General features: G+C 37.8%; 1 protein-coding gene across 1 annotated transcript; it reads left to right on the top strand.

Annotated features, from left to right (window-relative positions):
- Positions 1–27126, top strand: FAM3C (family with sequence similarity 3 member C). Its single transcript, XM_027639818.1, has 10 exons — positions 1–108; positions 13704–13764; positions 16330–16434; positions 17559–17588; positions 17998–18121; positions 21404–21462; positions 22949–22999; positions 23406–23490; positions 24416–24542; positions 25490–27126. The coding sequence occupies exons 2-10, from the start codon at positions 13752–13754 to the stop codon at positions 25577–25579; spliced, it is 684 nt and encodes a 227-aa protein (XP_027495619.1). The 5' UTR covers positions 1–108; positions 13704–13751; the 3' UTR covers positions 25580–27126.

Here is a 27126-nt window from a genome sequence, read left to right as displayed (position 1 = left end):
CGGCGAAGGCTCCGCTCGGTTCCTGCTCGGGGCGGGCGGGCCGGGGCAGCCTGCGCGGCGCGGCCGCCGAGGGGACGCTGCACGCCGTGCCCGCGCCCTACAGCCCAGGTGGGTGCCCGCGTTCTCCGTTCTCGGGGGCCGAGGGCGGCACAGCCCCCCGCGGGGTGTCCCGCCGCTGGCTCCGCCGCCCGGGCGCCCATCGCTCTGTTGTGCGCAGGGCAGCCGCGCTGGCGCTGGCCGCCGGCCCCTGCCTCTGCCGCCGGCTCCCCGGGCGGTGCCCCTTGCCCGGGCGGTGCCCCTTCCCCGAGCCGCCTGACTCTCCCCTCGTTCCCTCCCGCCCGTGTCGGGTGAGGCCGGCCGGGGCTGCGGGTCAGAGGCAGGCGGCATCCCCGTTCCCGGGCCCTACCGGGCGGCGCGTCGGGCGGGAGTCTCCCGGCGCTTCCTCTCCTCCCCGTCCTCTTCCCTTCGTCCGCCGGCCTGGCCCAGCGAGGGGGCTCAGGGCCAGGCTGGAGGTGGTGGTGGGGCGGCGGCAGCCGCTCTCCGTTCCCTCCGGCCGGGGCGAGTGCCCGGTGCCGCCGGCGGAGGCGGGGGAGCAGGAGCTGGAGGAGGCACGGGGCGGTGGCGACGGCCAGACAGGACACCCCGTCCAGTTAAACAAGTGTTGGCGTTGTTGAAACACCCCTTGGTGCTGAAACAAAGACGGCGCGGTGCAAAACAAGTGTTGTTGCTTCTCGATGGTGGTGTTCCCACCGTACTGGTCGCGGGCGCTGTTGGCAGATGGATCGTAAGGCTTGACTGAAACACTAAATACACCTGTACGGAGGGCAGCAGTGAACTCATAAGGAATTTGAACGTCCTGTTTGCAGAGATAGTTGTCGAAGCAGCCTGTATGTCTCTGGTTTCTGGCCTCTGAGTTGATGAAGTAGGAAAAATATAGAAATTTATATACTTTTTTTTTTCTGGTAGGTAAGTGCTACCATATGTTAAGCCACATTTTTGGCTGAGCCGCTGGGGGGGGATGTGTAACTCACCTGACTCGTTTGTCTGCCCATTTTCTCTCATTTAAGAGGTTAAATAATAACGTAATAACTCCAGACTTGTGTGAAGATCTTTACCTATACCAGAGATTTTTTGTAAAGTTCTGTGTGCCTTATAATGCCACACAGGCTTAGAGCCCATTGTTGGCTCTTTGCTGGTGAATCTGACTGCTCCTCTCTTTTAACATGGTATTATTTATTGAATACTAATAGGGGAATTATTTAGGAAAAAAATAATTCAAAACAACAAACTCATACCACAAATAGCTGGTTAATGACTGTACAACAGTCGTGTTGTTTTTGGTTTGGGTTTTTTTTTAAGCTTTCGAAAGTACTCAAGGTATGAGTGTCTTCATTAGCACGTATTCTCCCCTAGGGATTCTTTTAAGTATGAAGAAATGTTTTTCATCTGTTGGTTTGTGTACTTTGTGTGGCAAAGCAAGTTTTGTGACTTGCTTTAAGCCTGCGGGTAGGTTCTTCACAAGCTAATAGCTTGGTATTGTAATGCAATAACATCTAATCACTTCGGGGTGGAGGAAGCACAGGATTTGTTGCAAGCCATTGCTTCCATCTCTTTGCAAAAATCCTGACCATTTCACCCAGTAAGAGTAAATAGTTAATAAAAGTTGCTTCACGGAACCACAAGTTACTGCTTAGCCTCTCTTAAGTGCGGCCCGAGTGCTTCAGGGCATATGTGCTCTACCCAGAATTATAGAATGGTTTGGGTTGGAAGCGGCCCTACAGAGCATGTAGTTCCAACCCTTCTGCTGTGGGCAGGGACACCTTTCAGTAGACCAGGTTGCTCAAAGCCCCCTCCAATCTGGCTTTGAACGCATCCAGGGGTGGGATATCTACCACCTCTCTGGCAAACCTGTGCTAGTGTCTCACCATTCTCCTAGGAAACCCCTGAGACACACCACTCATCACTGCTCCACTGACCACAGCCATCCAGTGACCACCCACATTTAATGAGAACTCTGTGTTTTAAGAAGAGAGTGATAATTAGAGTTTGAGATTTTAGTGGAACTTTGGGAAGCTAATATTTAAAAAGTGAATTCCTGCATGTTCAATTTTCAGGTTTTTGGGGAAACATTATACTACAGGTAAAGGAATTTGTTTCCTTTTCTTCTTTTTTTTTTTCCTCTTTTTTTTATTGGTAAGGTCATAAGATGAATTGGTACTATGCAAAAATACTTGTCTGTGTACAGATTGTTTTGTAGCCTAAAGATTAGGTGTCCATTAGATGAATCCACAGCAGACACAGAACGTGTTGTTCTTAAAGGTTTGAATTGTTGAAAGAGAATTTGTTATTCAAATAGAACTTAGGTTCTGGTTTTTAAACCAGCAGTCCCAGTGAAGTGAGGGAATTGACATGTGAGTGCTATGGCTGCAAGTCTTTCTACTTACATGTTCAGTTCTAAGTTTTTCACTAAAATCTACTGAGAATTTATAGGATGTAAGGCTTAATTAATGTAAATCTTTATGTTTTATTTGCCAGTGGCCAGCTGCACAACCCTGTGATAACCTTTTTGCTGTCAACAGTACTGGAATTACTGTAATTGTTTTGCAGTGTAGAAGGATCCCTCTGAGAAGTCACACGTTGATCTGAAACCAAGACTGTATGTAAATTCTCAGGAAGAATATCATTTACATTAGTTTCAGAAATCTGAGAGTCCTGCAGTGAGACCATGAGACGGGTGAGCAAAATTAGCAGCCTGATGCTGCTGCGCTTTGCCTCTCAACACTCATGAAAGTTGTCTACTAATCTGTCATAAGTTATGTTCTCTTTTACTGCATTAAGGTTCCCTAGTGAGCAAAATCATGTGGCCTGGGCTGGAGATATGGTGAGCGGGCTGGAGCAGCCTGGCAGGGGAGCTCACCTGTCTTGTAAATTTTCGTGGTTCTTGATATTATCTAGGCCTAAAGTTCTGTGAAGTGAGACCACGACAGAATGGTGAAAAGGAAGTAACTTTAAACTGGTATTGCTGCTTGAAACCTCGTTTCTTAGCATTTCTTAGCTTAAGCATCTGCAAATTATAAATAGGTGCTCCTAGCTTCCTACTTCATCATCTAAAATTTTGTGTTTAACCATGAATCCAAGCATAGCCTCCCCATGCTTTTGTTACGGGTATATGAGTCCCAAGAAGACTTTAGGATTTTTTTTCTTAGAAGGAATATGTTTCTGGATAATTTGTGAATCTAAATCTACCCTGTAATTTGTTTCCATCTGCTTGCATCTTGGTATTATCCACAAATTTAAAAACCTTATCCTTCTTCAGTAATACAAGTCATTGTACTACTTATTAAACAGTATTTTACACTTTTGTAAATTCAGTCACATTAAACGTTTTACAGGGCATTAACAATAGGTACTCTTTTGGAATTATTTAACTGTTTTTGCTCCCCATATACAGTACCATATTTTTGTGATGCAAAAATGGTTTGTATCTTCATTTGCAGACTAAGCTGTAATTTAGCATTTTATACTTCTTGTTGGCCTCATACATCCTCAGTGCCAAGAGGATATGGAACAGACTTTGTGGAAGAGAGGAGAAATTTCGGAAGACTATCAGGACAGAGGGAGCTGCTAGAGTAAACTCTGCCCTGCATTTAATTAATTGCCCTGCAATTTAAAACTGTTGAGTCAGTTTTAATGGCAGAAAGTTGCACAATTTGCTTGTATGTACAAACATGTGCTAGTTCTCATGACAGTCCAGTTAAAATCTTAATTAACATTGAAATACACGACACAGTCTCCCCTCTAGTTATATGACTTGCTTTCTTGTGACTGGCTGACTTCCTTCACTTCTCCCACCCTTTCTCCAGTTGTCTTTTCTCTGTGAAGAAAGTAACCATCTCCTAGTAGCAAAGATCTTTTGTTTTTTCTTGATCTGTTTAACTTGATCACCAGTTAGTTGAGTCATCATTTCACAAACATTTAAACTGGTATAAACTAGTATTGCTGCTGGTAGAAAGCTGCTGACCTGCTCCCAGACATTAATTCTCCTTTTAGATCAGCCTGGATACTCTTGAGTTTACTAGGTGAGGTGGTTGAGAGAACTGGCATGGCTGGCTATGTGGTTGCTGGTGAACTGAACATTAGTGATACCTGAATGGTTTTGGAACTGCATTTACTGAGGGATGTCATTCCTCAAATTAGTTCTTGGATATGGCTTATGCTTTTGATACTGGTTTTGATACTGTACCCAACCAAGATGTAGGTTATGGATCTTTATTTTAATATCTTCATGCTTAGAAACCAGTCTAGAAAGTGCAGATTTTGGGGCTGGGCTGTCTTGTGTGTCTTCAGTAGAAAGAAGTGAGTCGCTTGAGCTGTTAAGGACTGTGTCACTAGCTGACTTCCTCTCTGTTTCCAAGCACCTTTCACCTCGTCACCCACAAATGGTGGCCTGACCAGTGCTGATATGGACCAGTAGTAATGACTTGCCTGTACCACAGAAACTGTGTGGTTCTGAGTGCCTCACACAGCATGGAGGTTATCAGTTACCAGCAGCAGTCTCATATGTGCAGTGTGATCCCACTGTGCAGTGCCTTGTAGGCATAGCACAGTCCTTCTGTGTGTTGAGCCTGCTGTGCTGCTGCTGCCCCTTCTCCCCAGAGCTGATGTGCAATGCGTTCTCTGCTGGGTGCACCGCTTGGCCAGTGACTTCCTCTGTTAATCCTGCAAAGTGCCAAAGCCGTGCCAGATGCTGCCTACACATGGTAGATGAGTGGATGAGAAGAGGTTCTGTGATGGAGCATGGGTTTCTGTATCCCTTAGAGAGAGAGAGAGATACCAACAGTGCTGTGATCTGTGGCTTTCACCAGGGAGTATTTTCTCCTGACACGTACACAACTTCCTGGTGAGATCAGCTTGCTACTGAGCAAGGGTTAAAACTCCTTTCCAACATGCAGCCTCAGATAATGCTGAGCTTTTGTTAAAGAAGCTTAAATGCTTGGTAGTGTAGATTTGGGTTTTTTTTCTGCAGTGTGCGAAGATGTCCCTTGTTACTGTTAGTAGGCTTAATCCTCTCTGCCTTGCAAAGTATATAGAACCTCTGTGCCTCACCATGTCTGCAGTCTCAGTGTGCAGCTCTGTGATGGGTATGGTGGTCTGTGCAATAAATAAATCTTATTAAAAAGATGATCATCTTGTTCTGACATCTGAAAGCTACTATCTAGAGTCTTACTGTGCTTGGGGAGAAGAATAGTGCAGAGGAGCTGATCTCTCCTGCAGTAAATCTGGAACTATAGAGGAAGTATTTGTAATGCTCCTTTCCTCTTCTGCTTTCTTGCTTCCTTGATAAATTTATTTAAAATGGACCTCAGTGTAAAGTGATGTGCTGTAACCATAGCCTCAAGTAAATTTATGTAGTGGTCATATGTGGTTCTATCAAGTCCCCACTACATGAGAGAGATGGAACTTCTGGATTGGGTCCAGGGATGGGCACCAAAGATAGCCAAGGCACTGGAGTATCTATCTTACAAGGATAGGTTGAGAGAATTGGGCCTCTTCAATCTTGAGAAGAGATGACTGAGATATGATCTAATCAATCTCTATAAGTACCTGAAGGCAGGGGACCAAGAGGATGGAGCCAGGCTTTTCTCTGTGGTGCTGAGCAATAGGACAAGAGGCAACAGTCAGAAACTGATGCACAGAAAGTTCTACCTGAATATGTTGAAGAATTTCTTTATTGTGTGGGTGACCAAGTACTGGAATCACAGAATCAAGTAGGTTGGAAAAGACCTCTGAGATCATAGAGTCTGACCTGTGACCTAAACTGGTGGGTCAAATAGAGCATGGCACTAAGTACCACATCCATTTTGTTCTTAAACACCTCCAGGGACCGTGACTGCACCACCTGCCTGGGGAGCTCATTCCAATGCTCAACCCCTCTTTCTGTGAAGAACTTCTTTCTGATGTCCAACCTAAACCTCCTCTGACGCAGCTTAAGACTGTGTCCTGTTGCTCATTGCCTGGGAGAGGAGACTGACCCCTACCTGGTACAACCTCCTTTCAAGTAGTTGTAGAGAGTGATGAGGTCTCCCCTGAGCCTTCTCTTCTCCAGGCTAAACAACAGATTGCCCAGGGAGGTTGTGCAGTCTTCTTCACTGGAGATATTCGAGAACTGTCTGGATATAATCCTGTGCCATGTGCTCTAGGAGACCCTCCTTGAACAGGGAGGTCAGATCAGGTGACCCACTGTGGTCCCTTCCAACCTTACTCATTCTGTGATTTTTGAAGTCGTAGTAATTATGTATATGATTATTGTTCTTCAGGCACATACCTTTTGATGTGGTAGTTCTGTTGAAATTTTCTGTATGGAGCAGGATAAGATATGTGGTAGTGATGTGTTGTACTAATAACAAGCTTAGTGGTTTTTATTGATACAAAGATGTGAAAGCTGTTGTACATCTGAAACATCTGCTAGATTCTGGCAACACCTTGTTTCAAGTGAGACCTGGTGATTCTACAGATTAATGTGTTGCAAAGCTTTATTTACTCCTTCCTGTTGAGGAAAAACTGAACAGACTTTGGTCTCTTATGAAATCAAGGTCATTTTTCATTTCATGAAATCTGTCATTTTTTTTCTTAAAAAAACATGACAGAAAACAAATTGGTAGTTTTAAACTTTTGAACAGGTAGTATTTACAGCAGTGCTTCAATTACGAAATAGTTTGTTCATCATTTGGCAGAAGAAAACGTTAAACCTCACTCTCTTAAATCTTTATTGTGAGATTTATGTACTTCTCTGTGATGAAATTGGGAAGTAAGTTTGTGAATGAGGTTCAGCAAATTGTTCTTGGGGATTTTATCTATATGAACTCCAAAATGTGATATTATCCAACTCTGTGAAATACAGAGCTAAGATTCTCTTTAGTAGATACGTCAGCAGCAATGGTATGGTTTACTTTATCGCATATAAATCATATGCTTTTTAGGGACCATAAGTCCCATTTTTAACTATATGAACCAATAAATTTTGGGTAATATTTGAGCAGAGTCTTCAAAGTATGGATTGGGTGCTTATAAGGTTGGATGGTTGGTTTTGTTTGTTTGTTTTGTTGTTTGGGGTTTTTTTGTTGTTGGTTTCTTTTCTTGGATTGGTTTGGTTTTGTGGTTTTAATTACAAAAGGAATATGGATTGAGTTTCGTGTGGGAAGAATGCCTTAATACTTTTATCTCGAGCTTCCCAGGATTCAGAAGAATTTTTCAGTGTTTGAGACTGACTAGTTTATGTGTTGTGGGAAAGTACTGGCTCGATGGCATTAGCAAAAGCTGGCATGATCAGTGATCTGACATCCCATTTAGGGGACGTTAGTTTTGCACATCAGGTATGAAAACACTGGCACAATTCTGCTTCTTGTATTTGTTGTCCTGGAAGTGAAACCACATAGCAGTATTTGCAACATAGGACATGCAACGGTAGCTGAATTACCTATTTTTAATTTTGGAATAAGCTTGGGTTTAATTTCCTAAATTTATCTTCATATATTTGGAGTAGATTGATACAAGTAAAATAAAATCTCGTTTTAACAAGCAAACACTTTGGATCTAAATCAGTTGTCTGGAATATCAAGCTGAATCTTAATGTGTATATAGAAGAATACAATTCAGGTGATATCATTTTTGTAATAAATTAATCATTATACTTCATGGTAGCATGTGTCGCAAAGGAGAAAATACATATTCATGAGTCTCAAAGTTGCTCTGTGTGGACAGGCCTTTTGCCTATGTGAAGTTCTGCCATAACCACAAAGATTTCATATGAATGTAGGAGTGCTGTTTGTAGGAAACAACTACTTGGGTCACAACCTGTGTTACCAGAAGACACAAACAGTACATGATTATACAATAAAATTGAGCTGCGCTATTTATTTTTTAAAGATGTAATTCTTTTCTATGTCTGTCCTTCACTAGTTTCAAATTAAATGAATTTTGTAAACATGGTGGAAAAACTATTCGTAGCCTAGCAGAAGAGTAAGCAATCTGGATAAGAAAATACATCCTGCCTTTGAATAAAATTATCATATTAGAAGCGTATATTCCCACTCAAATTTAGCCTTAGAATGATTTCGAATGTCTCAGCTGTTTGGTCCATGGCATATAATTCAGGCTGACACAACCACTGGTTTAAAAACAGAATTCACATAAGAATAACTAGTATGGTCCTTGATGTGTCTAATTCATTGTGTAATTTTGAGTAAAAAACCACCACTGCTCTGAACTGCTTGAACCCAAAAAAATGAAATATCAACGGAGGTTGGATTATTCAAAATGATGCTTCACTGATTACATTTTACCAATTATAAAAAGCTAAATTTTTTAGTTGGTTTGGTTTGTTGGTTGTTTTTGCTCTTCTCTGATAGGAGTAAAATGCATCTGCTAATCACTGAAGAAGGCAGTTTGTGCTGAAAAAAAAAAAAAAAAAACCAACCAATGTCCTAATCTACTAATGTCTTGGAAATAAAAATAAAAGCTCAAGCCTTTTTTTTTTTTGGTTTTTTTTTGAATGCTTGTCTAATTCTAGTACAGTGTATGCTATTCATATTAACAAATAGCACTAATAGTAAATGCAGATAAAAACAGGTGTAACATTATTCGAGCTTGTTTGAAAGTATGAAAACGTTTAAGTCCGGGTTTCGGGGGGAAAATTTTGCTCTGAATTTAATGCAAAGCATCTCAGGCTAATACAGATTTAGTATTACATAATCTGGGTACAGATTTTCATATAATGGTGTAGAAATATGGGGTTAATATTGAAGGGGACATTAACTTGTACCTGTAGACTACTTGTGTTAAGAAAAACTGTCTCTGATATTTTTCAGGTTGTTATGATGATTTACAGCCTCCTTTTATATTTTTTGTTTATCCTAGTAGGTGGAAGGTTGTTTCTCTTCAATATTATAAATACAAACAAGTAAGCAGCAACCAGGGAATACTGGGAACAGTTGATCTTGGCATATTTTGTTACAAAGTATATATTATAAAATATATATCTATTTAAAATATATATTTAAAATTATACTATGAATAAATAGTATTTTTACAAAATTAAATATATTTTAAAATGACACCTTAAAGATAAGAGGCAAAGGTGTCTGATCCTTGCTTCCCTCACTTTCACAGTTTAGTGCAAAGCAGACTTGATTCTTTTATCCCTTAGTTAGTTTATTTAGGTCATGTAATTCTTATCTAGATTCTTCCATTTAGGGATTACACGTTAAGATAGACAGGAAAAAACTGCACATGGGTCTCAGGTAAAAGTCAAGACAGCACACAGAGCAAAGTATTTTTTGTTTGTTTAGGCAGAGCAGAGTAGCTGCCTTTTTTTTTCTTCATACACAGCAGTCCTGATGGTACAGCTCACAATGAACAGTTACATTTTTGTGGCAGTATGACATTTTTGACCCCTGTATTAGAGAGCTGCTATAATCTCTTGAATCCTGTTCTTCATTTCTGCTACCTGTCCTGCCGCACTCGATGTCCGTTTTGAAGTGTATTACTTTCTGTTTTATTAAATATCATTGTCAATTTTCAGACCATTTTGTAATCAGCTAAGGTTAGAATTCAAAATTATCTTGACCTTCTAAATTCTTGCCTCTCATCTTTGCTTGTTTTTATGTGCCCATTTTGTAAGTATAATCTGTGCATGTTATGATATTGCTAATGGAAATGCTGTTACCTGAGAATGAAATAGACTGACTAATCTGCATATTTCCTTATTATCCTTAAAAACATCAATTACAATTGTATTTGAAAAACCCTTTTAAACATTAAGTACATTGCAAGTGGCCACAGCTTTCTGCACAGTAAGTAGGACAGGCTGTGCCCAAGTGACGTGTGTCCCGTGGCACCATCTCTGGACAAGAGTGTCAAGAAAGCCTGATGAAGAATTGACGAAATTGAATTGCATTCAGCTTGGGACTGAAATCTGGATTTCATTCAGTAGTGCGTCAGTGTGGCAGTATTAATAAGTACTGTTTGTGTGTATTTTGTCAATTACCTCAGTGCAGTTTCCTCTTGCACCATGATTCTAAGAGGTAAACTTGCTTGATGATGATCGTATCTAACACATGAATGTAGAAAAAATTCATTCTTTTTATTATCTAATGAAACATGATTATGGGCTCGTAATTTTCCTAAATGAAGTTATATTATAAGCTTCCTCTGTGAACTACCTAGCAGGGTTCCCTCAAGAGACACAGGTTGCTTTTAAAAGCAGATATCTACTGCTCCACTGATTGAAGGTATGGATAAAAATATGTGCAGTAGCTCTGTGGACTTATCTGCTAAATTTGTTGTATTTGTGTTGAGTTTGTCATCCCACACAAGTTAATGAACAAGTGGGACAGAGTGGAGGGAAAGCCCTTTGTTTTTTCTCTCCTTTTTTTTTTTTTTTTTTTTATTGTAAACTGCTATTTTCTGTGTAGCATCTTGGGGGTTGTTTGGAGTGGCTTTGGCACCGGAAATTGCAACATCTGGATATTGCCCCTACCTTGGAGCAAAATACAATGCATAAGGATGGATGGAGTAGAAAAAAAAGCAATCAGTAACCTTAGCTCTCAACTGTCTTTCCACATTTCCACTCTATAACAGTTTGCATCTAGAATAAATAACCCTTTTCTGCATGGACAGACATGCAATTCCATGCAGGGAACTGGACAAATTCAAGAACCTTTAACTTGTCTTCTCTCATTCAGGTTCTTTTGAGGACAGCTCCTCATTTCAAGGCACTTGCTGCTGCATTTGAGGGATTTTTTTGGTTTCTTTGCACCTCCCAAGTTTTGGACCTTGACTGATAAACCTCCTAAGTTTTGTGCTACGAAAACAATCTGAAGAAAAAGATTATCTGTATTTTGAGTCATGCAGTATAAGGCTTCTCAAAACCATCCATTTTACTTTGCAACTTGGAGATATTGATCGCTTCTGTTGCCTGTTTTGTGATGCTCTCTTTGGCTTTTGCTTCTGTATAGGGTCCTGCTGTACTCACTGGGGTACTGCCTGTCAACCCCGCTGTATCTCCTGCCTCAGTCTCTGACTAGTAAGTGATAAATGTCATCCTCGTTGTACTGCCTCACAGAGAATAATTATGTAGTAATAAAGAGATTATTTGTATTACTCGACATTCATAAATCAAGAAGATATTTAGGTTCTAATTCTGCTGCCCCTGTTTGATGGAATCTTATGCCAAAGAAGAGAAAAATAGTGTTTGGGTTATTTTGGCCTGCTTTTAAAGCAATCAAAGGAATTTTGTTTTGGTATTGGTTTTATGCACCTGAGTCTGCATGAAGCTCAGTTATGGTCCTGTGTTCTTTGTTTTTAAGTGATCCTAAGATGTGCACTATTAGAAATTCCAAATCCATTTTTTAATGAGTTCTCTGATTTCAGTTGTGAGATCTAATACCGAAGATGTGTGGAATAATGGTCTTTAAGCATCCATAAGAGCTGTCCTGTTTTATTGCTGTTCTGTCTTGAAATAATAAAAAAACTCCTCTAAGGTAATGCGGTGCAGGGAAAGGACATGGCATCCACGAATTATTGTCCTGCAGCTGGAAAGTGCTGTGCAGTGCTTATCTGTACTGTAGCATTACTGTATTTATCCTGTAGATCAAAACCCACGATATTTTGATATACTGTAATTTAGAAAAAGAATTTCTAAATCGCTTTTGAAGTTCCTTTCAAGGTGACACATGGCATACTCATTTTTCCTTTTCCTAAATCAAAAACATTCCACACTTTAAAAAGAACCCCAAACCATGTTCTCTGTTGTGTATTTTTTGATGGCAAGAAATAACGATCATTGAAATGGGTGGAAGGAGATGTTAGGATAAGGGCAGTCAAGATTGGATCAGGATTGTTTCACTTAGATTCTGCTTTCTGGTTTTCTTCGTATTTTTACTTTCACACTTTTGAATTCATGATGTGTATTTGTTTAGAGTAAAACAAAATAGGAAACTTTAGTGTTTTTTGAGTGCAGCCTTATAACAAACTTGTAGTTGTTCAAACTACAGACAACGTTTATTTTAACACTGATATATTTCTGGGGGTGGGGAGAGGAAGGAGCCTAAAATAATTCTATTCACAGACTTTGAAATAAAATGAGTTTATCTGCCCTGACAGATTCTTTGTCTTTTTACAAGACAGATGAATACTAGCCTTTCACTGAAAGAAAATGTTATTTCTGGATATAATATGTGGCTATAAATATAATGGATATATTATGCCCATAATATGCTATGAGATTTCCTTTATAGTACAACATTAGCACTCAAAAACGTGTCTGCTTTTCAAACTTTGTTGATACATATTTTCAAATTCTTATACAGTAGAAATAAATATTTCTATATTTGCATTTGTTTTTTCCCCTTTATTTCTCTGCTGGCCATTTTCTTGGAAACTTGAAGCAATAGAGCACAATGAGTCTTTGTCAAAGAGGATCTGGACACAAATCACTGAACTTGAAGATACTGAACTAAGTGAAGGCAAAAGTTTGTGTGCATAATACTGATTTTTTTTTTTTCTCCCTAGCATAAACCCTGAAAACTATGTGGGGGCTTTGGTACTTGTCTCCAAATGATTTGCATTTCTAATAATAGTATTTTTTCAAACAGTTTTAAAGATAGTGTTTTTGACGTTGTTCAAAATCATGGCATAGGACTGCAGACCATTAGGGATGCTGTAGCTTTTGTGATGGGGAGTCTGGGGCAGCTACTTGGATTAGGGTGATAACTGGTTACATGTTTTCAAATGTGCCTCAGTGTAGATGATTCAGGGGAAACTTGAGCCAGATGTCCAGACTCAGTGCAGCATGGGCCCACCAAGGTTGAGCATGACCAGGGTGCAGAGTGCAGATTTGGTACAGCCCAGGGGCACAGCATCTCTTGAGGAGGAGGTGATAGTCTTTGAGCAGAGCCTGTGAAGTTTGTGGCCTATTTTGACTCTGTATGGTGGCACGCTCTTCTCAAGAAGATGATTTTGGAAACCTACATGGTGTTTGCTCATAGTGATTTTCCGTTTATTCTGAAATAGTTTGAGTACTAAGTTTGGTGCTTCTGTCATCATTGACCATCATATTAGTCTTCTGGATGTAGCTAAAAGTGACAGATGTGTTGTTACATTTCTGTAAAGCATAGATTAAAGTATTGAAATTACCTTCTTTCGATTCTACTGAGTGCAGTTTATGCAATACCCTAAAGGCCAAAATGCTTAAATCTTTTCTCTCTAAATCATAGTTTGCTGTGTTATGTTGCCAAATAACAACTTGCATCCAGAAGTTGGTAGGACTTCGAAGCAGTGCAGATGGAGTTGTTGACTTTTATTACATAGCTTTTGGAAATTAAAGACTTCATAGATAGAGCACTGGTAATACTTATGTCACAAATTGAAGGACTGAAAGTTAAACTGAATTTGTAGCGGATTTGATGACATTGATTTAATGTTTTTTTTCAGAACACTTGTTTCATGGAGTAGCAAGTGAAAGCAAGGCATCAGAAATCCCTCTTAAATCTTGCCTTTACTGTGAGTGTTAAGAAATAGGTATTCAGAACAATTATCGTTAATTTTATTGACTAGAAAATCTATGGACTTTTTTCTGTTAACTCATTACAAAAGTGCTTATTTGGTTGTAATTACAATGATGTGTTGTTTTTTTTTTCCTGCAGGTGGCTATTTTTAATGCAATAACGTCGTTAGCTGGCTGAAGACTAAACATGAGAATAGCAGGTAAGCACGCTCTGTAAAATCAGACTTTGGTCACTTGTGTAACAACTGCTATGGACAATATTAACAAGTTGTGACAATAAGGATTTAAAGTCATAGAATCATAGAATACTGTGTTGGAAGAGACCTCAAGGATCATATGGTCCAACTTTTCTTGGCAAAAGCACAGTCTAGACAAGATGGTTGCCTAACCATGCGATCCCCCCATGTGAAAAGGGGGGATTTTCTCAAATGCTTAGTGTTTAATTAGTCTGTCAGCACCCCAGGAAAGCCAGGATCATTGTGCCTGCACAGTCTGTCAGTTATGGGGACCCTTCACTGAACTTCCTTTATGTTTAGGTGGAGCTTGAGTGACTCTAGTCATACATGCTTTTGTTACTGATTGGTGTAAAATTCTGTCTCTTTGCTCCTAAAGATATAGTCAATAAAATACAGAGCACCAGTAGGAGGTGATCATAAGACATAAAATATGCAACACCATTGGGGGATAGTCATACCTTGGAGGTGGGCAACGTTGGGATAGAGATGTGTGTGTTATTACAGTTAAGCTTCAATGAACAAAGTTCATCTGAGGAGAGAGATTTCACCATGGTTGTTGGCTCAACAGCAGGACATCTTTCCTATCTCCCTTGGTTGACAGGTGCTATATGGTTTATCAGCTGCAAAGTGCCACCAAGTTCTACTCCCTGCAGGGATTTTAACAGCCTGGCCATGGTGTTTTCACTCTGCTCCACCTGCCATTTCATCCCCCTAGCATGGGCTTAAGGTTGTAGATTGTGTGTGGCAGGGGAATCATTGTGAGATAGGTTGTCGAGCACGCTTATGGCATTCCTTCCAGGGAGTAGCAGCTGCATTTTACCCTATAATTTCCATACCATTGTAACTTCTGTTTGAAGGTGAATATAACTTCCTCTAATTTGACCTACACCCATCTTTCTGCAGTGGCCCAGCACCCTGTTCAGCCAAATCTTAAAAATGTCCAAACTGGAGAATCCACCACTTCCGTGGGGAGATTATTCCAACTGTTGATTGTTCTCATTGTGAAAAATTTTTCTTCTGTTTCCAATTGGAATCTCCCCCAGAGTAACTTGTATCCACTTCTTAACATAACGTTCAAATCATCTGTTTTCTCCAGTGCTTATATGTAGTTCTCTTCCCTTCAAGTGCAGTGATCTTTAGAGTTCCAGCATAATATTTTTAAATTAAGTTTGCATCTGTGTTTTCTTACATCATAGTATATATGTGCTCACACACAAAAAAAGAAGGATCAACTACAGGCAAAAACCTCTTGTATCTCTTCATCTTTCTTTTCTGTTTTTATCCCCTTATCTTTTTTTAGCCTTTTGGAAGGATTGATTAGCCTCTCTCATGCTTCTGAAGGCTGAGTAATCTGTCTATTTTAAGGTTTTCTGAACAACCCATCACAGCAGCAGTCTGAGATGTGCAGGAATACATAAGTTTGTTTTTTTCTGAAGGATTTATTTGGCTGGTAATGTGAGAAAAAGAAGTGTGCTTTAAGGTAGCTTCTTCCAACCAGTTTGGCATACTGCAGAGAAATAGGAAGGCAAGATGTTGATCAGAGGCCTTCTCACCCAACTTCTACTCTCAGTCAGTATTTTACAATAAGATAAATAGATGTAAAAATGTATTTCAAATTATGCTAAAAATGGTGAGGTTCATGGCAGTGCCCCATACATTCAAGTTTCCATTTCAGATGTAAGTCGCTGAGGTTGTGTGCTTCCAGCTCTTCTCCCAGGAGATAGATTGGCCACTCAGCACTGGAGAAAGTTTGACTCTAAAACTTTGAGATACCCAGGGCTTCAGTATATTAAAAGGGGGAGGGGAGAGGTACTGCTTTTTCTTACTTTTTAAAATAGCTCTTTTGAACCATCAAACTTGCTTTCGAAGGTCATTAATTTGAGTGTGTTGAAAAGTAGGTGAGAATGCTTTTTTCTGGTTGGCTGGTAGTTTTGTGGTGGTTTTGTTTTTTTAACATAATACTCAGAGCTGACTGACCATAGCAGCCAAGCTACAGTATATTAACAGATCCTAATCAGTCTCAGTCTTGGCCATACATTAAAATAGAGGTAGCTCAATTTGAAGTGGGGGGTGGGAAACACAGTATCTGTGAACAAGGAGGAAACAGGTATTCATGGCTAAGAACAGGGAAGTGGAATGAGAGAGGTGGGAATTTCACATTTGGGCAACAGCCAGGTAGATCAGCTTAGTTCATCTTGTCAAACTCAATTTTCATGGAAAAGTCTTTGTTTTCTCCTGGCTTCTGAGCTGAATTGGTGGACTGTGGTGTCAGGCAAGCATGAAACAGGAGAAAGCTAAGAGCAGAGTATGTATTTGGTATGGTAACCTGATGGACTGGTGCAGTTACATTCTACATTATAATGTCCATTTTTTGCAGGTTAATTCTGTTTTGTAAGTCCCCAAATGATCATATTGTTTCTGAGTTCCCCATAGTGTAATCTGATATAGAATTCTCATGTTATCAGTTTTGCTGAACTAACATTGCCATTTGCAGATAATTTTTTAAAACTTTTCTCTGTTTCCTAACAGGTGCTGCAAAGTTGGTAGTTGTCATAGCAATATTTTTGTTGACGTTTTATGTCATATCTCAAGTGTTTGAAATAAAAATGGATGCAAACTTAGGACACATATTTGGTAAGTGGTGACTTTGTTTTCTCTGTACATCTGTTAATATTTACTTGAGCCGTAATCAAGAGCATCATATTCATTGTTCTTTAAGCTTGACTTAGGCTCTTACACTTAAGAATTCTGTGTTTGTTTTTAATATGTGTACTTGTTATTTTATATATATATAATAGATAATGTGTGTATTAAATTATTTTCTCTATGAAATACTTAAAGTACTCTCTTATGTTAAGTGCATCAGTTTGATTCTTTTGCTTGCCAAGTATACATCATTTTACCTGCTTTTTTTGTTTACTGATACTTGCATTCTTAGAGTTGCAAACTAGGTGACCTGAATGATGTTTCTGGAAACCTGTGCTCTGCCTTACTACTGCTAAAGAAATTCAGAATTTGTTTTGGGTGGGCTTTTTTGCTTGCACAGGTACACTACCATATTAAGTTGAATGTGCAGTAATCGAAACATTTCAGATGTGCACATGTTCTACACAGAGAAGGATTAGCAGTTGAGGTGTCTTAAAATGTAAGTCTGTTTTGAGCCAGCATTATCTTTAGAGGTGCTTTTTATTACCAAAAACCCACCAAAGAATTTTAGGTACATGGGTAGAGTTCATGTTTGTTAACTCCAGATTACTGCAGTGTGAGCCAACATCTGAACCCCTCAGCAGAGATAACTTTAATAACCATCAAATAGACAGAGGTGTCATTAAGGTATGTGCATGATGAGGTCACTTGTGTCTCTTCCTATCCCAAGAAAGGGAGTCACAAATGGCTGGGTTGAAATACAGCTCAGTTGCAGCTTCCAGTCTGAGGTGAAAGGAACCCCATCTTCCTGAAGCTGTTAAGAGGGAAATTCATTTCTCTTTAGTGCCCTCACCTCCATAAATCCTTGGAGGTTTTGTATCTTCATGGATCTTTGTGTTAATCAGAGAATAATAAATTAAGGCAGTGTTCTGAATGGTTCTACTGTGTAAAAGTTGCTTTTTATTGGAGCATAGTATTCAGATGTATTCGATACTTCATTTCAACCAACCTGTTTTTATAGAGGTACAGAAAGATTTTACATTTATAGGATATTTTGTAGCAGATGACACTTTAATAGTAACATCTTGTAAAATTTTCCTTTTTCATTTTAGCTAGATCAGCACTGGATGCAGCTGCACGCTGTGAGTATTCATATGCATGTGTTACTGCTGTGACTTGCTTTTGCTAGTAACAGAAAGACTGTTGAATTTTCATAGTTAAGGAAGTTTTAATTAGACTTTAAATGCAATCAGAAACTAATTTTCCTCTTTTCCTGATTTTTCCTTAATTTCTGGTAAAGTCTGTTTTGTAGTTTTGGCTTGTGGCTTTTGATGACAGTGCCAGAGCAAGCAGCAGGTTGACAACAAGAAGTTAGAATAATGAGGTACTTCAGAAACCTAGATTATTTTAAGCTGCTATGCAACTACAGATGTGATACTTTTTGCTTTTGCTCTTTTCCTTGAATTCCTTCAGAAAAGTAACTGACGTTATTTGCCTGTTAGCCTACCTATGTTGTTGTCTGTAAAATCTTGTTTTATTTCCTTTTGAAAGCTACAAAACCTCCAAGATACAAATGTGGAATCTCTAAAGCTTGTCCTGAAAAGCATTTTGCGTTCAAAATGTCAAGTGGAGCAGCGAATGTAGTTGGACCTAAAATTTGTGTAGAGGATAATGTGTAAGTATTTTTACCTGTTATCTCAAAGTATCTCTTTCCAATACTGTCTTAGATCACTTTGCACATAAAATCAATAGCTTAAATTAGGTTTTGTTTTGCCAACAGTCTGACCATATGAAAAAATTACATTGCATTATAAGTTTATCTCTGAAGCGTACTTAATGCTCTGCAGTAAATGCAGAAATGTATGTTATTTTAATACACGCAAGACAGTTTGCACTTTATATCAGGTTTACAGATTAAAGGGTTAAGTAAACTTTGTTAAATCAGATGCACACTTACTTCTAAGTAACTTGTCCTTATGCCTCTAACAGTAATTCAGTGAATTATTGTATTGTCTTTTTCAAGTCATCTTTTAAGCTGTATTTCCATAGTACCACTGTCAGAACACATTTTCCACTTCTCTTTAAAGGTTGATTTCAAAAGGGGAAATAGTATTTTAACAATTGGTATTTAACTGTGCTAATAGTAACTAAAGTTAATAAACTTAAAATAATTGTGAAATGAGGAAAAGAACTGCTCGAGACACAGTTTGGTTTTAAGTCTTCTATTTTTAATAACGATATTTTTGACAGTATTATTGATAATACTGCATCTAGAGTATTTAACTGCATACCTTTCAGTAATCTCCATAATGGGAATGATAGTATTTATTTTTAGACTGTTTTTTTCCTCTTAGGTTGTTCCTTCTCATTGTCACCCAGAGTGTGCAGCTTCCTATTAACATTATCTGTCTACTCGATTTTGCAGGTGACATGTCAGAAAAGATGTTACTGTTGTCAGATTTTCTTAATATCAGTCACACTTAAAGCCTTTGCTTTCCATTTGCGTTTAAACTACTTCAGTAGCTGTTTGTCAGCCCACATTATGTTAGTACAGAGAAACTTATCAGTTGGTGCTAATGAATTCTAGAGCAAATGTCAACTTCACTGTGAACAAAAGAACCCCACGTAGTATAGTAAATAGGATAATTAATCTATAAGACAATAAAACATATTGGTTAATATTTTCCATCAGTTTACTCTCTAAAGTAACTGTAAGACTAGTCTCAAATGATCTTAAAGAGAAGACTGTTTTTAGCACTAACTCTGGTATTCTATTGGGAGGCTGACTTAGCTCAAGCTTGCTCGCTTGTGTAGGAGTCACTTTGCAGCAGAGCATCACGGTGTAGTTGGGGAGCACATGTGAAGAAAGCACGAGCTCACCTTGGCACATACTAACTACAAGCTGCTAGGTTTTGCTTTCCATTCTTGTCAGTGACTCATTTTGTGACCTTGGACAGGCTTATCTAATCTCTTGGCGAGGTATTTTTGTTGGTGTTACAAAACTTGTTACCATCTCGTTCTGGTTGCTTAATATAGGAAGCTTAATATCTGTGAAGACTTAAGCTGATTCAGTGATTTAAAGTTGTGGGAGTGTAAGTAATACTTTAATTTTGGGATTGTAGGGTTATTTTCTTTGTTGTTTTTTTTTTAATGTATCGCTTACTGGTTAACTAAGAAGAGATTGTTGTTCCTGTCCAAAAAAAAAGTAAAAAAATCTTCTACTGCATATTTTACTGAAGAAAGTGATGAAAAGAAAGTAGTTGCTGGCAAAAGTTCTCTATTCTGTTAGTACTAGTGCACACTTCAGTGCACAGCTATTGCATTTTAAAGTCCAGTTTGCCTTGGCAAAAATCTTTCTGGTTTGCTTCAGAGGAGGACTTGTCATGTCTGTTTAAATGTCCACCAGAAAATTTCATTCATTTTATGTGATCTCCTGCTTTGCTCATAAGAGTTTTTATTTCTCTTTCAAAAGCTCTCATAACTTGTTGATTGTAGATTCTTAGGAGAATTCTAAAACTGATGAAGGGCTGCCCTCCTGTGAGAAGCTGTTGCACTGCAGCCTGTTATGTTTGTGAAGGTGCACAAGCTGTCTCAAGTGTATAACGTAGTATATCAGAACTCTGAAAAAAACCTTATTTCCTCTTCAGAAGCTGTTTTATTAGAGAGATTTTGTGAACTCACTCCTGCAAAGTTTTTTTTTCTGATTAATTTGTACTCTTCTTCATACTTCCAAAACAGGAAAGCAGGAACAAGTTTTCATAATTTGTGAATTAAGTTTACAGAGTAGGTTTTTCCTTATACATTAAATGTAAGGATGTCACCAGGTTTATGAAAGCACTAAAGGTGCTGATATGATTCAGAATGCATGTAATTTCTCAGTCTTTAATTATATAGATATTTTAATGTGAAACAGGAATTCTGCTGTGTAGAAACTCAGTTATAGCCTTCTTCTGTATTGGGAGGACATAATCCGAATTAGAAAAAAAAATACTGGACTCATCATCAAAATATTGTAGTCGCTACTTCTTGGGATTTTTAGAAGGGGTGATACTTCTTTACCACCAACTTCTCCATGCAGTTTTACTTCCTCTGTTAAGAAACCAGTTGCATGGTTGTGCCATGGTAGCCTGATAACAGAATGTTGCACTAAATTCCTTTAATAACTAATAATTTTTGCATTCATGGTTGCAGAATTTTTTGTTGTCTGAATCCATTGTAACTTTATGGATGTGTGGAATTTCAGTGTCTAGTCACCTCAGTAGTAGATATTTTTGGACTGTTATTTATTTACAGAGATTTTTTGATTAAAATGAAAGGGAATTCTTATTATTTTTTGTAAATTAAGTGTCCACTAAATTTTGTATGAGGAAAGGAGTGTGTTCAGAACTTCACTGCCTTCTTGCATTTATGTTCCAGTCTTTATTTGCCATATGTTTTTCTTGTTTAGAACGGATGCTCAGACATGACATGAAAATCTTATTTCTTGATGTGATGCTGAAATATGAGTTTAAATGCTTCTGTTCAGTTAGCTTTTAAACTCATTAACACATTTTTGTTTATCATGTGCTTACAACAAAAAAAAAAACTTAAAATGTTGACTATGTGACTGTGCCAAGTTCCTCAAGTTAATATTGGTTCAGGCTCTTTAGCTGCAAGGTATTTTTTTAAATAAATTAATAACACTATTTTTGTGACATTTTTAATATACAGACATACTTTGAAATTAAGATGATTAAGTGATCAAATTAAATCAATACAACTGGAGATATTTGTGTTATTTTCAATTCGGTGGTGCCATAAGAGCACAGAGATTAGTTAAAGGAGATTTTGCTTCATTTAATTACTCATGAATGTGTGGTCTTTTAACTGTGTAACTTCTAGAGTTTGATCCGATTTAAAAACCAGAAATATTTCACATCAGAAAATTTTCCTATTAAAAATATTTATTTTGTTTCAGTTTAATGAGTGGAGTTAAAAATAATGTTGGCAGAGGAATAAATGTGGCCTTGGTCAATGGTAAGTGACATTTTATGTCAGCAAGTTGTCTTCATTTTCAAATTGTTTCCAAAATTTAAGGTGAAAAAGTAAGGGATGGTGAAAGGCAAGCAGTATGAGAAAAGGAAGCACTCAGCTTATTTATACTGAGATAATGTCAGATCTTCGCACTGACACCTTTTTGTTACAAAGTAGAAAAACTCAGTGTGTTTTTGTTTCTAAAAATGAGCTGTAAAAATAGCAACAGTGGAGTGCTCTGGTGACATCAGATAAATTCCTAATACACAACAAGATGGAAAAAGACATGGGATGCATCCTACTTTTGCCCTTGTGTGTTGCCACCACTAATAAAACTGTAGCCTGCATTCTTCTGTTGCTCTGTTTTCAGTGAAACTTCTTTAACAATTTTGTTACTACGTGGAAAGACTAACTCATTATTTCTTAGCTTGAATCTGTGTATTTGGTCAATAGATCTTGTCCCTAAATACATGATGTTAGGTAATTTTGTTCAGGGTTCTTAATTTTCATTAAAACGAAACAAATTTAACTGTGCGTTACCTTGAAAGCTGAACTGAATGTCAGTACTGGTAGATTTCTCCTTAATGTATAGGAAGCAATTCCTTGTAGCACTGAGATAGCACTTCGTCCATTCACTGTAATATAAATTCATGTTATTTTTGGATTGTACTTAGGTTTACATCATCTAAAGCATGCCTTATAAACCTATGCTGCTTTCCTAAATTGTCTTAATCTGTTCAAACCCAAAATACCTATCTTTGTATTCTATAGCTCCAGTCTTTCTCTCTGTCTTCCAAACTTTAAATGAATGTATATATTAAAAAAAGTCTACCTTCCATCAAGTACTGCCTTTGTAGACAGCATAATAAAAAAAAGCTAATGAGGTATACTATATTGTCCATTTTTTTCTATCTATTCTGATGTTTAAATCTACTAACAATTTCCAGTCTATAGGGAAACATGCAGTGTAATTTTAATCTTCCTTACTTTGCATGTGACACTAAGGGCAGTCTATAACTGTACTGTCTATTTTTGTAGAACCAACTTTAAAAAAGACAAATATATGTACTGAATACTCTGTATTTGTTTTAGAGGATGTAGGTGTTTTATTTTAGATTCCGCTTGAAGTGAAATCAGAAGTTTGCAAAGAATCATAGAGTGGTCAGGGCTGGAAGGGATCTTAAAAGATCACCCAGTTCCAACCCCCCTGCCATGGATAGGGACACTTTGCACTAGACCAGGTTACTCAAAGCCCCATCCAACCTGGCCTTCAACACTTTATGGGTCATCTCAATTTTTTTCCTCTTATGTTTTCCTGCACCTTTTCGCAAACTACTGTTTAAGGAACAATTTTCATAAAAGTTAAGAATTATCATTTATATAGTGTCTTCTGGAAGAGTCAGTAACAGGAGTGTTGGGCATGTTTTCTGTAAGATAATTTTGGTTAAATTTGATAACACCAAATATTTCTTTTTCTCTTTCCCTCTAGGTAAAACAGGAGAAGCATTAGACACTAAGTTCTTTGACATGTGGGGAGGAGGTAGGTGCAGTTTAGCTGGTCAGAAAAAACAAATGTGCTTTTTTACCTTCTCCAGACTCCATTTGCTGTGGTGGTTTAACAGGATAGTTAAGGGAGTGGTTCACCTCTACCTTTGTAATTGTGAGGAGAGTGCAACTTACACAAATAGCTGAGGTGGAAGGAAATGGTATGGTTAATCAAACAAACTTGTTCTCACTAGTCTTTACACAATATGTATTAAACTCTTTCTATAAATTAAGAGTTCTCTGATGCATTTTAGCTTTCTCTTACTTCAGCATCTTTTTATAAATGCTAAGTACATTTAAAAATATTCTTAAAATAATATCTTCACAGAAAGGCATTGCAGATGTTTAAGTATAGAACTGTGGCTTGTTAATAAACAGTTTTGTGTTCTCTTTCTTTTCAGATGTGGCACCATTTATTGAATTTCTGAAGTCCATCCAGGATGGAACAGTAGTGTTAATGGCAACATATGATGATGGTGCAACGAAGTATGTAATTGATTTTAAATAGCAAGTGTTGCTTTAAACTTTTAAATGCTAGTTTATACTGAAAAAAAATACGTTCCTTTTCATGCAATCACTTTAGATAAGGATTTGTTTTTCCAAGATGACAGATTTGAATCTATACTTTCCATTTATTAGTTTTATAATGCTGATGTGATTTGGGAACATCAAAGATCAAATTAAAACTAAGCAGATGTATGTACATATTTACTTAGAGAGCTGTTAGGTGTATACTTTTGTGAGAAACAAGAATAAGTTGGATATTAAATTAGACCCTTAGCAGAAATATCATGAGTGTTTGTTTCTGAAGACCCTGTAGGTAACTTGAAGGAAGAAATGAAGAGCTGCTATTTGGAAATTTTGGAATGATAACTTATCCTACAGAATTGTTTTCCCTTCCATACTAAAATTATCCTTCTTGGGCCTACAGGCACTGAACTGTGCTGTGGGGCAGCAGTCTGAATTTTGAATTAACTGACCCAAGCAGACAAGAACTTCTTTCATATATTCAGGCCATTCTTCTAATCTAAAATAGCCTTCACTTTATCTAGACTTCAGCTTGAGCCTGCAAACTATATTTACTTTAAAGGTTGACTTTTTTAGTTGCTTGGAGAATTGCTAACATGACTTGAGATATATGTATAAATTCTCACAGGAGAGGGTTCTTGGCTTTTGTTGGTGTACTAATAGGTTTGTATCCTGGTTCCTTGAGCTTATAGAATGAAAGAGCAGCGCTCATTGCATCAGGTGATGTTAGAACTAGCCTTATCTGATTTTGAAAGATAGATCTTGCCCAATATTTACTGACTTAAACTATATTTAATCAGATTAAAGATGATTGGTGCACTGAGCAATGAAAGCTCTAAGGGCATATGTTTTATTCACATACGGAACTTCTGTTTTGTTCAAGGCTTAACGAGGAAGCACGGAAACTGATTGCTGAACTGGGAAGCACATCAATTACCAACCTTGGCTTCAGAGACAACTGGGTCTTCTGCGGTGGAAAAGGAATTAAGACTAAAAGTCCATTTGAACAGGTCTGTGATTCTTTAACTTGCTGGAATTTACCAGCTTGCGTTAATAAAGGCGTAGCATGTTTTATAAATGCCGTGCATTTTTACAAGATGACTATCTATTGCAGTAGTGGCACACAGTGTTATTTTCAAATTTTTTCCTTGAGTAGCCTCCTCCTTTTAAACACAACAAAAAGATTCTTTGGTGACTCATAAATAAGAAAAAAATCTTACATGGGATAGATCTTAATATGCCAATAACTAGATCATTTATCTTTTTAATGAATCAAATTAAACTGAACAATTCAAAACTTATTGCCTAACGCTTGTATTTTAGATGCACTAACAATGGTGAACTTCCGACAGATAAGTGGTAGTTAAGGCGTTGGTGTTCCCAGCTGTTATCTTTGCTCTTCTCTCAAAAATTATTGCTGCTACAGCAAAATTTGTGAAATAGAGTATGTTCCCATGCTTTAGCTGTTAAAATTCAGTATGTGTCAATGATGCCTTTAATTACTGGTAAATGCAGCTTTAAACTAGGAGAGGAAGGAAGATGCATTTTCATTTGCCAGCTTTGCAAGGGTGTGGAAACCAGTGCAGAAGCAGTGGCAAACTCTTGGAGGCAATAGTGTGTTACCTGACTGCAGATCATTGCTTTGTGGTGGTTCATGCTTTAACGCAGTTGGTCTTTCCTTGGTTGTCTCTCTTCCTAAATAAACATCCATAATAAAATTTAAAAATGTTTTCCTGGTGTGGCTTAACTATTTGTAGCATACACTTGTCTGAGCAAGTTACATTAAACGGTGAATACTGGGAGATCGTTACATTTGATATGAAGGACAAGAGACTAATAGTGATGTTTTTTCTTTTTGTCCATAGCCTGAAAATAAGTAAATGTCTTAAAACTGTGAGTTAAAGCAAAAGGATAAATGACTTCACATTAAGAGCAAATTGATGTTTTCCATTTATAGCACATAAAGAATAACAAGGACACAAACAAGTATGAAGGCTGGCCAGAAGTTGTCGAGATGGAAGGCTGTATCCCTCAGAAACAAGACTAAATGAAAACAAAAGGAAAGGATAAAGAATACGGAAGAAAATGCACTTTCTGCTATTATTAGAGAGAGGGCTATGAAGGAGACTGCACTGTAAATAATATTTTTAAAGCATGCAGCCATCTTGTCAGTGTGTGCATGAGCACTGACATTTTGAATATTGGGATTATTTATTGCTAACACACATAGAAATTCTTTTTGTAAATATGTCCAAAATAAAAGAAACATCAAATCATTTCTATGCAGGTTTCTTAAAAGCACAGTATTTAGTTTTGCCTGTGGTAAATAATATCTTGTAGATAACTGGCCAATAAATTACATATGTGGACAATAAATAGATCCTGACAAATGTACTGTCTTCTTAACAGTGCAGTGTTGCTGTGACTATGTAAACTTAATGGAATATTGTAGATTTTAGTGATAAATTAATAAGGAGCTTTAATTTTTTTTATCCTCTGCCTTTTTAATGGCAGCATCACTTTTTATTAAAGCTATTTGGTTACTCTGATACTGCATGCTCCAAAAATTTTTGTAGTTCCCCATGAAAACTGAATAATCAGCAAAGGAAGAATATATGATTGTGTAACACAGCTATGCCATGAAAAGCACAATAGAAATTATTTTTTTTTATCTTTAAGGGATGAACAAAAATAAATATATAAATAGTGTGTGTGATATTTAAAACAGACTTGAAGGAATTTGTACTTAACTTGAAAGTGTTTACTTTATGGAAGAGACTTGGCATGTTAAACAGCAGTACTGTGAGTAATTTGTTCAGTTTTTATTGCAATTCTTGTACTGCTGCTTAACCATTGATTCTCTCTATGGCTATTCAGCTATAGTGGCTGGTCATGTAGTAAATGTGCATAATGGAACAGCTTCCTCTTTCAGTTCTAACAACAGAATTAGATTCCATGTCCCAAAGAGCCTGTTGGAAAACAGTCTGTCTTCTAATGAGGGTTGTTTCAGGGTACACAGTTGTGATCCTTTACCACCCATGTTACTTCTAATGTGAGCTGAGGCAATCTGTTCTTCCAGTGAAATGTTAAGAGCGTTGTGTCTTGGGTTATGCAAAGTGTTACTTGTAAACTTAACTGACAATGCTTCCTTCATCCTTTTTTTTAATGGAAAAAAATGAACCAAGTTTAAGTGGCCTTATTCTGTAGCTTGTATGAAAGCTGTGAGAAGACCTTGCTTTCTTTGTAAATTTCTGTTTAAGTAGGGCCAGCTTGAACTTTTCCTGAAACTAAGTAAGGTATAACTGACAGTGTCTGTATTCACAAATTAAGGGCTGACACAGAATTGGCTGTAATCTCTTGGGCTTTTTTGTCATGAGTTTTGGTATATTCTGCGTAAACTTCAAGCTAGTACCATGGGGCAAAAACCACAAAGGATTTTTCAAGAACCCGCAGTGAGTTTAACACAGAGGCATTAGAAATACTATTATTGTTGATGTTTTCTGAGACAAAATCTGTGCACTAAAAATTTCAAGCAATATTGAGAATTACCTTGTAAGACAAATAAATAACCTCTGATACCAGAGTAAGACTGGA

The sequence above is a fragment of the Corapipo altera genome, unplaced genomic scaffold, assembly GCF_003945725.1.
Source record: "Corapipo altera isolate COAL_440 unplaced genomic scaffold, ASM394572v1 1b, whole genome shotgun sequence".
Taxonomy (NCBI): Eukaryota; Metazoa; Chordata; class Aves; order Passeriformes; family Pipridae; genus Corapipo; species Corapipo altera.
Note: the sequence above shows the minus strand (reverse complement) of the source record. Positions and strands in the feature narration are given on the sequence as shown.